Source organism: Eutrigla gurnardus, assembly GCF_963514095.1.
Source record: "Eutrigla gurnardus genome assembly, chromosome: 12".
Lineage (NCBI taxonomy): Eukaryota > Metazoa > Chordata > Actinopteri > Perciformes > Triglidae > Eutrigla > Eutrigla gurnardus.
The window spans coordinates 5190084-5204468 of record NC_139926.1 but is presented as its reverse complement, the minus strand read 5'-3'; the positions used below and the strand labels follow the sequence as shown (position 1 = coordinate 5204468).

General features: G+C 42.9%; 1 protein-coding gene across 6 annotated transcripts in view; it reads right to left on the bottom strand.

Moving 5' to 3' along the window:
- Positions 1-3948: 3948 nt before the first annotated feature.
- The window catches only part of sema5ba (sema domain, seven thrombospondin repeats (type 1 and type 1-like), transmembrane domain (TM) and short cytoplasmic domain, (semaphorin) 5Ba), a 198935-nt gene continuing 188498 nt past the window's right edge, over positions 3949-14385 (bottom strand). For 3 of the 6 annotated variants that reach the window (XM_084022568.1, XM_084022570.1, XM_084022572.1), the window contains 3 exons: positions 12565-12609; positions 10980-11185; positions 3949-5204 (listed from right to left, as the gene is read on the bottom strand). In XM_084022568.1, coding sequence (XP_083878694.1) covers positions 5028-5204; positions 10980-11185; positions 12565-12609 — 428 coding nt within the window. In that variant the 3' untranslated portion in view covers positions 3949-5027. Of the gene's footprint in view, positions 5205-6406; positions 6553-10979; positions 11186-12564; positions 12610-14385 lie in introns of those variants that run through there. The other 3 variants (XM_084022574.1, XM_084022573.1, XM_084022571.1) reach the window with 3 other exon arrangements.

Sequence of the window (14385 nt, the reverse complement as noted above, 5' to 3'; positions counted from 1 at the left end):
ATGACTCGACCCTCAAGAATCCGTGTGGTGAGCAGCTACAAACAGAATCTCACATGAGAAACGTTTATGAATGAACTGATTCACAACTGAAGAGAAACTTAAATAATGGCAAGTGGATCGACAAATGCGCAATTTAGAGACGGTGAAAGTCAGGGGGGGGGGGGGGGGGGGGGGTTGAAAAAGTGGGTGGTATATATATTAGTTGGAGATGACTTTTGGTATGTTGCAGTCCCCTGTGGACTATCTTGTAAGTGCGGCTCTACTGGGAAACAGTGAGGATCACTGCTCTATTGAGGGCAGACCTGACACATACAATAATGCAGTCTTTGTAATTCCATCTGATGTCAGTGTTTCTATGACATTGTGCTATGACTGACTAGATGTTTCTGTTGGAAGAGAACATTGTGTGTTGTGTTATTGTATTATTGTATTTTGAAAATGAGTGTTGGATTATATAATGTGTGATTTTGAGCATGAAATTAACTGTTTTGCCAATTGTGTGGTGTGTGTGTTGGTGCGTTAAGAGTTTCGGAAAATTGGTAAAAGTATTGAAAAAATTGATTTAGCGATTGTAAAAAAAATATAAATTTGGGCGTCATCAACTTGTCAAACAAGTGCTTGAGGTGGACTTGCAGCTCCTTTGGAGTCTCCTCTTCTGCAGGCAAACTGTAACGAAACGTCACTCGATAGGTCTCTGCACAGATTTTAAACTTCTGCAGTACAGCACACTTTACTTTTTCAGTTCATGGTGTCATCAATATCCAGGCATGTAGCAACATATGCTGATCGGGCTGAACAGTCAGCTAGGTGAGGAGCCCACTCATCTGGCATCTTCAGCTCTTCTGGTCGACACTGTTGCTTGAGGTTTTTCTGTTGACATTTCCTTCACCGCCTCCAACCGGCCTGGATCCCACCACACACTACCAGTACTTTGATCAGTCCAGTGGTCGCCAACACGTTTGATAGCTTGCAGCCCCAGACGCAGGACATACTAAACAATGTTTTTTAAAATGATATATTATACTATAAATTTGACTTTTTATTACACACTACACCAGGGCTATTCAACTTGTTCAGGGGGCCACAATTCCAGAAAGCCAAGGAACCAGGGGCCGGACATTTTCCCTGACACACTCTACTCCTTTCTGGCTTCATGAATTGATGCCTTTTTTGTCATGTGTGTTTATTGGTTCCAATTTCTGACATAGACTCCAAATATAACACACTTTTCTTCAAAACATAATAAAGATCTATAAGCATGAGGCTGAAAAAATACTGTAATTTCAAACAAACTTCCATTAATTCTACAGCACCTAAACCTTTGGATGAAGTCGAGCAGCAACCTGCTCTCGTGTTGATCAGTTAGATTGAGAGTGCTGTGAAAACCAAGTATGCATCAAGAGACAAAGAGCGTGCACGTAACCATGGTAACTCAGCATGCAGTAAATTACAATACAATAGATTGTGATAAAAATGTAAATTCTCTTTCACCCTGACAGTCTAAGTAACTTCCTGCTGCTTCGCCTCGTCTGTCCGAGTCAAAATGTTCTACATCTGTTCTATACCTATGACAGCGTACGGATCATAGATGTAGAAAAGCATATTTTCATGCTTTATCACTCATGTATTTGTTTGTCACCACATTTTTATTGTGGAAAATGTCTGTTATTCATGTGTGTGTATACTTTTCAATGTGCATATACATTACATTCAGTTAATCTTTTTGCAATACCATTCATAGATAATGTCTTAGATTATCATTTTGTCTTTTATGTGTGTGATTTTCTTTTCATACATATTGAATTAGCAGTTTTTTTATTGGCAAACACTGCTTGTCTGTTATTGTTGTGAATATGATGATAATAACTTGAAACTTGACTTTTTGTTTTGCATACTATACTTTTTGTTACTACAATGATCACTACTAGTTTTTATACAGCTGTCGGTGAACATGCGCCCTGCACCATTGGCACTCGTCGGCCCGCGTTGGCAGCTTTTTTGGCAGATTCAGGATGTTGTATCGGTGGCGAAGGAGGTGGGAGAAATCACTCTGATTGGCTGTTCACCTTCAGCAGTCAGTGCAGAGAAGACTCCTGCATAGACTCAGACGAAGTCTTCATGGCATGGCCATCTGGAACGCAGCCTGCTGGTGTGTAGCTGTTCTGTTTCACAGACTATCGCCACCTGCTGGTGTGGAGAGTTGTTTCCTCTCATGCAGGTGCAGGACATATGCGCTGGTTGGCCAATGGCTGAAGTCTTTGTGTGTTCAAGTGCAACATGAGGCAACGTTATAGTCGGCCTTTCTTTGTCAAACAGAACAGGGTACGTACATGTAGGCGTTATGGGAATGCCCGATGGTTTTTGCCTTATGAAGGAATGTTATGGAATTAATTTGCTTATATTTTGTCTTCTTAGGGACAGAAATGTAAGAAATCTAACAACTGGTTAACAACTTGTGCTCAGATAATTCTTAGAAAGAGGAAAGAGCCTCAAACTCTGGCAATGAATATGTGTGAAATCAACATGTTGTGCAAAATCAACATGGTCAAAAACAATGGGGCAGATTTTGTGGATAAATCTGATGGTTTAGTACAGAACTATGTCTTTTCTCTCATGCACTGATGCACACCACATTATTATAACCAAATAATAATATTTCATATCCTTTTGGTTTTATTGATTTACTTTTGTTTAGTGTAGTTAACTTCATAAAACCCCAAAGTCCGCCTTTGACGTCGGTTTGGTGCGTCTGGGTCTCCAATTAAAAACTAGCAGGAATTTCAGCTTTTGAAAAATCTCAAAACCTCCTGTTGTGTTGGCATCAAGGTTTATTATCCTTTTTACAATGTACAATATACAAAAATATAGGGTACCAAAAATTCACAGTGTCTAAAAGGCAGTGATTACAGTCTACATGACAGGTCTAACAGTACACCTGGTAAGTTGCATAGAAGGGCACAGAGCCTCACATCGCAGGGGACTGAGCTCAAAACTGACCAATCAGATGACTGGCTTTCAGATGGGGCCATAGGGGCGGAGTATAGATCAAAATGTCTCAATTATATGTGACTTATTTGCAGTGTATAATCTTGGCTACCTCTTATTATCGGTGCTACGCAGAGTTATATTCAGTTGGGATTCATGTTTGAGCAGCTGGGAAGGTCATAGCCAGAGGTCACCATGTGGAGCTCCGTCCCCAAACAAACCTCACGGTCCGTGTGTACTTAGCTGCTGCACTTTTTTTTAAACAACTATAAGGCTTTTTTTTTTTTAAACAAACAGTGTTAGCTATACAATATACAGATACATTTACACGATCCATCTGCACGGTCATTAAATGTTGCTGCTCCTATATACAGATAGAGCTCTCATGTCGTGCATGTACAGTAGCTGAACTGAAAAGCATTGCTGGGTTAGCATTCATCAATCAGGCAATAATAATAATAATAATAATAATAATAATAATAATAATAATAATAATAATAATAATAATAATAATAAAATATAGCTGTGAAAATGCCCTCTATAAACCAAGCTTTTGACTCTTAATATTGTCAGGTCCACCTCCGCAGGAACCGGAGACGCAATGCTTTAACTTATGATGAACATCTCTTACATGAAATATAGAAAAAACAGTAAAACGTCTGGAGTGTCAGCGACAGAATGTGGAGAAAAAAATGCACAAACAAATCCCTAATATATATTCATGTGTATGAAAGCATTTACATTGTACAAAATACAGCCCTACAGACCCCCCCCCCCCCACACACACACACACTCATCTTCTACATCTAAGCAAGCATAATTTGAGTTTCTCTTTTCAAGCCGACGCCAAATGGATGTTCAGTCACTTTGAAAAACCCCATGTCAGTCTTTTCTTTTGATCTTTGTGTTAAAACTGAAGAGACAAACGGTTACCAGGCTGCAGAAGGAAAAAAATCACCAAAACAACAGCAATGTGTTTATTCAGTGAAGTGAAATTAGAGAAACAAGAATTAATCAGCTATATTTTATTTAACAAAATATTTCCTGCTATGCTACAGCTCGTTCGAGAACATCTTAAAAAACAAACATTTAAAAAAAACAACAAGTGCCAGTCTACTAGCTTATTCTACCGTCATAGAAAACCCAAATCCAGTTGTTCATCAGCACACTGGCCATATTTGATATGACCACCGAGCTATTTAGCACTCAGTAGAATCGATGCATCTATTGGAGAATCAATTGGAGAATCAATCAATTCCCTTTCAGAAGTCTTTACCGTTCCTGGAAATAAAAAGACGAAATAGAAAGAAAACAAATCTGGCCCTCTGCCCTCTATTGCATACAGGCACCCAAGGCATTCCCAAAGCTTTATGTACAGTTCAGACCACTTCCCACAATCCCCCTTGCTCCGACGATGCGAATGAACGTCCTTGTCCGTGAAAGGTGACGTGTAGTGTTCTTATCTGTCACATGGAACAGCAACAATGAAGGACGTGCACCCAACCGAGCTGGTATTAATGTCATATTTAGTTAATCATTCAGTTTCCCCTCTGTTGTTGCTCTCTCGCTGAGCGCCGCGTGGCGAGGACGTACAATACGCGGCGTTTGTTCTCCGTTGTCCAGGGATTGAACGTGCTTACAGGCTGAGGATGTGGTTAGTAATGGAGAGAGGAGCCAAAGAAATGTAGCGTCTGTTTGAATGTTCTGGTCGTGTTCGTCTCCAGAGTTGTGGATGCTCGGCTGCTCTGAGAACTACGTGTCAAAAGCCACTGGAACACTATCCAGTCAGGCCCTTACATAATCCCCCCCCCGCCCAGCTGGTGGCATAAGTCCCAGAATGCACCAGGACATGGGCGTCGTCGTCCAAACCTCCTGATGGAAAGTTCCAGAAATGCCCTTGAAGACAACCATGCTGAAGAGACTACGGGGGGCAGACGGACAGAGCAAGCTGGCCGAGCTCTGAGAAACATTTCAGTTCAAGCCGGTTCAGTTCCGTTGAGAGGGGGAGGGGGGTTCGGAGAGCCAGTCGTGGGGGGCGTGTCTCAGCTGTTGTTGTTTTGGTTGTAGGTCCTGCATGGCGACGGGGACGAGTTGGGCTGGTAGTCGTATTTGCCGAGTGCTGTGGGGTAGTAGGTGGTGGTGTAGACGTTGGTCTGCTGCAGCGGCGTCGGGTAGAAGTTGGATCTTTCATCTGGCAGCAGGTTGTTCTTGTTCAGCGTCTGGAATGACAAAGCAGACGGAACATTTTGCTCATAGCCTCTTATGTATTTATGTCATATGGATACATTCAAAACGAAAAAATATGGGGGAAATGGAAGATTAAGTTATTTTCACTCAATGCACTTTTGAGGAATCAATCATAGACAGAATAGTCTTGTGGAGATAAAAATATTTCAGTAATTCTTGCCGGCAGGTGAATGAAATACCTCCACTCGCCTCAGAGTTAAAGCTCGTGTGCTGTAAGTGAATTCCTAACCAAAGCAAACCAATTTAACAAATTTAATTAAGTTCATGTCAAGCATACTTAATACACTAATCTATAATATGGAGGGAATATGCTGCTCTCTTCAATAAAAACAAGTCTAAAAACTCACATTTTATTCTCATGCTGAGTCTCTGGTAAAAGCCGAACATAAGGTGAAACACTTTCCAGGGGAAGCATTAGACTAATGTAATCCATCTGAACAGCTCTGGGGACTGAGGCGGGACGATAATCAGGTTAGAGTCGGTGAAATACACAACGGCGGGCATCATAAATTGGCCTGGAGGAGAGGGAAGCTGCTGTAGTGGCACACGGTGACATCGGCTGCACATCTCTGGCTTCCCTTCCCTCTGGTCATTAAAGCTAATGAGTTCAGGCTCTCAGCACCACCACGGCTGTCAGCGGCTCGTCCTCACAGGCAACGACAATAACAGCGAGGACAACAACAACACAAGTGTCAGGAGGGGGGGGGGCATCAAACACAGGCATGTGATGCTGTTGTAGCATGTTCCTGCTTTGCTCGGGTCGGATCGTTGGCTACACTCATGCGACTTTCCGATCGGATGCGTCAGATCAGAACTCAGCTGTGTCCACACTTGAAACTTTAATGTAACCTGACTGATTCCATTCCAATAAATTATCCACAGAATTTTTTTTTATTTTTGTGATACTTCCTCCCTGAAGTATCACTTGTTTAATTGAAGTAAAGCTGCTTACAAAGCTCTGCTAATTCATCCATAAAACACATGTCTCTATAAATTCTTCACAATAAAAGTCCTCTGTTATTGTTGCTTAAAAGCTTAAAAGCAAAAAACTAAGGAAATGTTGCATTTTTTCAGAAGAATCAAAATATTTTGCGTGGCAATATTGTGTTGATATATACTGACACCAAGTATTTTTATTATATGAACTATTAATGTTGCAAATACAAATACAAACCTTTTGGTAACAATTGCTTCTTCAGTCCACTAGATGGTGCTGAGTGTTTTCTGCTGTGCTCATGGGTAAAGTCAGAGATTGGCAGGAAGTTGGTCAATATAAAGATGGAGTGTTGGTCAGTCTGCTTGACTGACAAACACATTTTGCTGCAATAAAAATAATTGAAGTGAGATGAACCAAGTGAAAACATTGTCGTATTAGATAAACAGATGTTGACAAACTGCATCATTTGCAGTTGAAAAAAGGTCATTAATCACAATATATGTTATCGCAATAATCAGCACATCACAAAATATTTAAAATCCCATTAAGATCGTTTCGTGACTTAAGTTTTGTGATATTGTATCTCGGGGCCTCTGGTGATTCTCACCACTAACATGAAATAGTAGAGTTTGAACAAAACTTCATGAAGTGAAGGTTCATCAGTTACCAAAACACTGAATGGCGGTTTATAATACTATGAGATTTTGGCTTGCGTGATGTAGCAACAAAACTGCCATTTTTTTCATACCACATCGCCATGGCCGTATAAATATGAAAGCAAAATAGCAGGTTAATGAGATGGGTGGGTTCAGGTGGGTTCAGGCTCCTCCCACTCTGGACAGTCGACCAGGAGCCCCGTTCCTCCCTCGGAGAGAGGGGGCGGGGTTACTAAGGAGGCAGCAAGGTCAAGGTGAGGGCTGCTGGAAAGCTCACGGTCGGATACGAGACTTCTCAAGACCACCTGATATAGCCTACGTCTACTCTGGTCTAGGTCTACGCTGAAATTATCTGATGGGGAGAGGCTTCTCCCACTGGGGGAGGCTCCTCCCACACAGAGCAAAAACATGTGTCTGTGGCGGGAACTAGACTGTAGCTCATTAATCACTAACACTGGATGAGTCATGAACATGAGAATCAGGGGAGTTTTCCTTTGTATGAAGCAGCTAAATAATCGTAGCGTGACGTGTTTGACTTGATTTGCCAACATCACAGTAATTGTACCTTTACTGTGAGGTAAACAGTATTCTACCAGCAGTGTGTGCTTCGATTGGCACTGCTACTGAACTCATATGTCACTTCAGTGATACGAATGAATGAATAAGAGTCATCAGCCGGTTGTTGGACGGGAAGCAGAGACGGTGAGCTGTGAAAGACAGTGACACATTTCAGTGCACCGATTGTTTGGTGATTAAATGGAACTCTAGTGATTACATGCACTTTCATCAAGCTGAGGAATTCACAAGAGACAGCTTTTTTAAATGAATGGTCAAAATGGAAGCATCGGAGGCCAGGACTTGGGCCTACGATTCCCATAATGCAAGTAGATTGCATCATTCATTAGACGCTTCCTGTCGTTTAAGTGCCGTCTATCTTTCAAACTCCACACCTCCAGTTTCTAACTCTCCAAGATAAAGCTAACAGGTCACTCAGTGTTTCCCTAATCTTCATTCTGCAGCAGAGTGCTGCTAAAATGTCACACTTTATTCATTAATCATCATTAGTATCATTTGCTCTCCGCTTCGAAGAGGTGGCCGTTCCAAACAGGCCCGCTAGTGAATAACACTGATCACTTCACTTCAATCAGATCCTCATTTTTCTCCTTGAAGTTTGCTTGAGATGATGTAATGTAGCGTGTTATGTAGAATGAGCACTACGCCAGACTCAGTTAAAAACAGCGTTTACATGCTACAATGTTCGTCAGTGACTGGTCATAGTGTAACTTAGCAGGAGGTGAGGCCTTGTGTGCTCTGACTAATGTGGCCTGCAGTGAACACACCGGGCATGATGTGGTTTTAATGAAAAACTCAACTCCTGCTGTTTGCTTCTGGTGTTCTTCACCACTGATTTGGAAGAAGGAAAAAGCAGCTTTAAAGGTATTTTTCTTTTAAAATAAGTGCCGTGTGGGGGATGTAACTGATGCAGAGGTGAAGAGTGGTTCATGTGGAAAACGTGGAAAGAAAACTTTAAAGAGGTGGTAGAATGAGTGTTTAATCCCGAGACGGGATCTCCGGCCAATATTCACCAGGATGTGAGGTGGATTTCACCAGGGTTGTACTTTGGTCATTAACTTCCCCAGGCCCAGGATACAATATCATAAAACTTAGGTCACGATACGATCTGAATGTGATTTTAAACATTTTGTATTGCAATAAGAGATATTGTGTTTTGTTGCATTATTTCAACTGCTAATTATGCAGTTTTTGTCATCTGTTTGATCGAACAGATGATAGATTTGACAGATGGTTCATCTCACTTCAATTATTTTTATTGCAGCAAAATGTGTCGGTCAGTCGAGCAGACAGACTGACCGACACGCCATCTTTGTTCCGACCAACTTCCTGCCAATCTCTCTGACTTTACCCATGAGCACCGCAGAAAAAACTCTAGTGGAGTGAAAAAGCAAATGTTACCAAAAGGTTTCATTTGTATTTGCAATATTAATAGTTTATACAATACAAGATTGATACTGTGTCCATGTATGGATACAGTATTGCCGTACAAAACATGGCAATAATACTGTATGTGTGTACGTTTTTCACTTGCCTTTCCTTGAATTTGTGTTTCAGTATTGGCCCCTATGGACAGAATCTCATTGTGTAAATGAGCCTCCTTCTTCACCCTCACATGTTTGTTTTCTCCCAGTGTTGTGCAGCCGCCTGATAGAAACGCCATCAACACTGAATTCTCCAGACACTGAGTGGCTCTCTTCACATTCAGACTCAATGGGACTCTACATGTAGGGAGCTGATTTAATGGTGCTGTCCACAGTGAGTTTTCAGGCAGCGCTGTGAGCTACAACAAACGCTGCCTTTTAGGACAAACTGTTTTTTTATGCATTACAACTTGCTATGATTGAACCGATGTGTTGGAATGAGTATTGGACCAGCATATTACTGTTGCATGACTTTTACCAAAAAACAAAGACAGTCAAGCAAACTTTTAGTGCCGAGCAGCAACATTGTGACACGATTGCATACAATATTAAATTAATACATGGGAATGGATACAAATTCACCTTAAAATATTTAAGTGAAAAGTGAAATTGCATCATTTGTGTGACGCTGCATCAATAAAGCCTATCAGCGTTGAGATTCTCCTCCTGTCGTCCTGGCGTTGAATCAGAAATGTCTGTGATTTTAGTCCAGAGACCAGACCAGACTATGTGGAGAAACCAGAGACTGTCTGTGGTCCCCCAGAGGTCTAGATAGTAGCTCACATTAGTCCAGAGACCAGACCAGACTATGTGGAGAAACCAGAGACTGTCTGTGGTCCCCCAGAGGTCTAGATAGTAGCTCACTTTAGTCCAGAGACCAGACCAGACTATGTGGAGAAACCAGAGACTCTGTGGTCCAAACGACAAGGTCTCTGCTGTATTTATGTCTAGATGACCTTATTTGGAGTCTTGATGGAGCAGCTACAATGTTAGCATAGCCTAGCTCCCATCAACCAGACTCCATTCAGAAAACAAGCATTTTAACAGTTGTTAGCTTATTGTCAGATATCGTCGTTGCAGACAGACCTAACAAAGCATGACTTTTTACTAATCACCATCATTATGGAGTTATATCAGCATCCTTTTTATGTGGTTATTGCAATTAAATCACAGCTAAATAGTTTTATTTGGGTTCATCCAGCTGTGGTAAACCAGTAGACGTGAGTCTTGCTAGATTAATCCAGCTTGGTGAAGTTCACCGAGCACCTCTGGGTGATGTTATTTAGCATCGAGGTTGAGTGACGCATATTTTGTGAAATCGTTCCATGATCAAACTTGCGTAAGTTGAAAATTAGCTCCATGTTTGGTGAGAACACGGCATTCGACCTGATGGATTAGTGTCGACATGAAATGAGATGTTGTCTCTTGTTGGTAAGTTTATAGTGTGTCTGAAATCATATGATATGAAATGATGGTGATGTTCAGAGTCGTCAACGTAAGACAGATTCATTTTCACTTTGCAGGATGTAATTGAGTATAAGAGGATGAAGTGAATCATCGTGCTGCTTGTGAGAAGCAGTAAATCATGTTGGTGACAAAGATCAAACTCTTTGGTTCAGGGTCATAAAAAGTTAATTCATCTACTGGTTGTTATCACCAGCATGCGTGAGCACACTTTACAGACCACGACCAGATCACTAATAATATCCCAGAGGAACCAACAGTAAGGGGGCATAACAACAGAAGTTGTGGAGGACCATCCACTTAAAAACTAGGAGCCTGAAACTTTGTGTAAATGTGGATGCACAGTAGACGCCGGCGACGGGAGGTGGAGGGCAGACTAATGCGTTAGGAAGCTAATGGGCTCCATTAATATGACTTGGTTTGTGGGCAGGCAGGGAGGCTTAAAGACTATAGGTCCTGCAGAAGAGCGAGGAGGAATAAAAATGAACGGTAATTCATCTTCTGTGCTTAGCGCTCTATTGAGATAAATGCATGAATAAAGGCTCTAAATAAAACATGAATCACATTGCCCTTGAATCCCCAACATTTACAGTACACACTTGTGTTTGTGCATGGGAGTAACACCATGTTAACACTGCTTCTATTTCTATTTGTATTCATTTCATCGGCAGGATATTTTTTAAACTGCCCTACCTTGAACTCCATGGGTGTGTACTTCTCGTTCTTTGGCGTGGTGTTGCCCTTATAGTTGAGGTGGTTGGGGGTGGTGGGGTGAATGACGGCCGACTCCTGCGACGGCTTGTGGAAACGTTGACAGTAGACGTAGATGAGGAAGGACAGCAGCCCCGCCCCGAGGAAACAGGAAACACCGGTGGCGATCAGGTGGATGGAGGTGAATGCTGGGGAATGAAGAAGATACGCAGAGTGTGAGCATATTTTATTTAAACTTTCTTTCCACACCTACATCCCTAATTTCCCACGAGGAAAACTGCAGCCGCTCCTCTTCTTAGTGGGGAAAGGAAACAGGATGTCACCAGTGTACCTCTTTTCACTGACTTCCTGTCCGTTTCAGGATCGATTTTAAGCTTGGACCAGTGCTTACTCCACTTAGAGCACTGAGGACGGCGGATCAGATGCTCATGGATGTTCCCCGAACCAGACACAGTGGCAACCGAGCCTTTATTCACTGGACCAGCCTACCCAATCATATAAAAACTGCCCAGAACACAGAACATTTAAATGGCTGCTGAAGAGAGCCACCTCTTCTACTGACTTCATCTTCTGTTATATTTGAATTTCACTCCTGTTGTGTGCATTGTGTTTTGGGTTTTCTTCTGATCATTATTCTTCTTCAGCACTTTGATCAGCTGTGGTTGTTTTTAAATGTTCTATACAAATAAAGTTTGTCTTGAGTTGTATATCAATCACTCATCACATGTTACGTTGATAGAAGCTTTTCTCTCGTGCCTCCGCTGTGAACGAGGAATCGAGTCTCGATGTGGAAGTGTGAAATAGTGCAGCTGCATGTGTTTGTAGGAGCAGTAGTGAGCACAACAGGATACCTGGACCTGGATTATACTGATTAGACAGATTGTAAACTGAAGTTTGCTTCACATCATGTCAGTTTTTCATCGTCGTTCACCGCAGAGGCACAAGAGATAAGTTTTATTAAACACAACAACACAATCTTTTCCAAAATGTTCCACCAATTTTCAACCCGGCATTACTCATCAATGTTTCCCTGTTGCCGTTTGCTGTCTCTGCTCTCTCCATCATCCAAACCTCATCCTCGGCTGAGCTTTTTATTTGGTTGATTAGGCTGAAATGTGTGTTAAAGGGGGGTTAGTTCTCCCAGCAGGATCCTCCATGCTTGATCCTCTCAAAGAATCTTCTATGATAATCTGACTGTAAAAGACTTTGCATCGGCTGATTCTTTGACGTAAGAGTCTCTGATTGAACAGAAATGAAATGTTTATGAATATAAATCATCTTGTTTTCTTCAGACAGTCACTCAACATATTTTTCCAAAATAAGTTCCTATGGTGGTCCACCGGAAAGGGTGGGACTGTCAGAGAAGACTCCTGAGTTTTACATTACAAGTCTTTCCGTCTCAGTGTACATAACGTTTCTTCCTATTCTGACACGCTGAAATAAAACATGAAGATGCACATATAACATATGAAAACACGCAGCATGGACGGACATCTGTGGAAACAGACAGGGGCAGACGATAACATGCACACGGGAACACAGTGAAGGCAGCTGTTAGTCCACTTACCTCCGCAGTGTTGGTCCTTATCAAAACCAGATGCAGGCAGAATGACTGCAGAGAGGAGAGGAACACAGGGTCAGACACTAACATGCACACACACACACACACACACACACACACACATGCACACAGCCTTCCACAGACAACAACCACCGACAGTAACACGGGGGGAGTTGACACGTGAAGAAACAAAAACAGTGGATGAGAAATTGAAATGTTGGACAAACGGTCCACAGAGTTTCTTTTTTTGCCATCAGTGAATTCCAGAACTCCCTTCACATTGAACCTCTGTTGTTGCCGTTACAGAGACAATAATTTACAGCTACAGCGCATCCTGTCCCCAACAAATCGTAGAGTAAAGACGAAGGGAGTGTTGATGTGTGTGTGCAGTTTTAATTGCATCTGCCAGATCCCCTGATTAATTTTTTTGGCCTAATTTTTCAGCTTCCTCACACCATGACCTTAACAAATCCATCCACAGCCTCGTTGAAATTTGCAATAAAAATTAAATGTGATTTGGTGTTGTGACAATCCATTAATATTAATGGCCTCGCTCTGGACTCATTAGGGATTCTGAGTGTGGAGAGGCGTCTGCTGGCGGGCCATGAAAGATCATTTCAGGGGAACTTTCTGAGATCATCAGCATAACAAGGTACGTTGGGGGCCAACGGGGTCAACTACTCACTTGTTGGATTCACATGGACCTAATTATGGTTAATTAACATCGGCAGACGAAGAGGACATCTGCTACACACACAAACGTGCGTGTGTGTAGCCATGGACATGTTTGTGAATGAGGATGGTGATGCTGTGGACTTATTGTACAAGGACAGACATACGTTGCTCTAAAATCGTAAGCTTTCGACTCATGCAGCCGACGAAGATTCAGCATGAAGGACATCAGGTGGTCTGACCTCACACAGACCAAAGCCAACAGTGTCAACTTCAAACGTTCAAAGTCAAACTCAAAAGCTTCATGATAATCAGGTGTACACTGCTCAAATAAATGAAGCCAACATTACAATCATCTGATCTTGATGAACAAATTATTCAATAGAATTGAAATGTTTCAACTACACCAGGAGGATCCCAGGACCAACTACACCAGGAGGATCCCAGGACCAACTACACCAGGAGGAACCCAGGGCCCACTACACCAGGAGGATCCCAGGACCAACTACACCAGGAGGATCCCAGGACCAATTACACCAGGAGGAACCCAGGGCCCACTACACCAGGAGGATCCCAGGACCAACTACACCAGGAGGATCCCAGGACCAACTACACCAGGAGGATCCCAGGACCAACTACACCAGGAGGAACCCAGGACCAACTACACCAGGAGGATCCCAGGACCAACTACACCAGGAGGATCCCAGGACCAACTACACCAGGAGGATCCCAGGACCAACTACACCAGGAGGAACCCAGGACCCACTACACCAGGAGGAACCCAGGACCCACTACAACAGGAGGATCCCAGGACCAACTACACCAGGAGGAACCCAGGGCCCACTACACCAGGAGGATCCCAGGACCAACCACACCAGGAGGAACCCAGGGCCCACTACACCAGGAGGAACCCAGGGCCCACTACACCAGGAGGAACCCAGGACCCACTACACCAGGAGGAACCCAGGGCCCACTACACCAGGAGGAACCCAGGGCCCACTACACCAGGAGGAACCCAGGACCCACTACACCAGGAGGAACCCAGGACCCACTACACCAGGAGGATCCCAGGACCCACTACACCAGGAGGAACCCAAGACCCACTACACCAGAAAGAACCCAGGACCCACTACACCAGGAGGAACCCAGGACCCA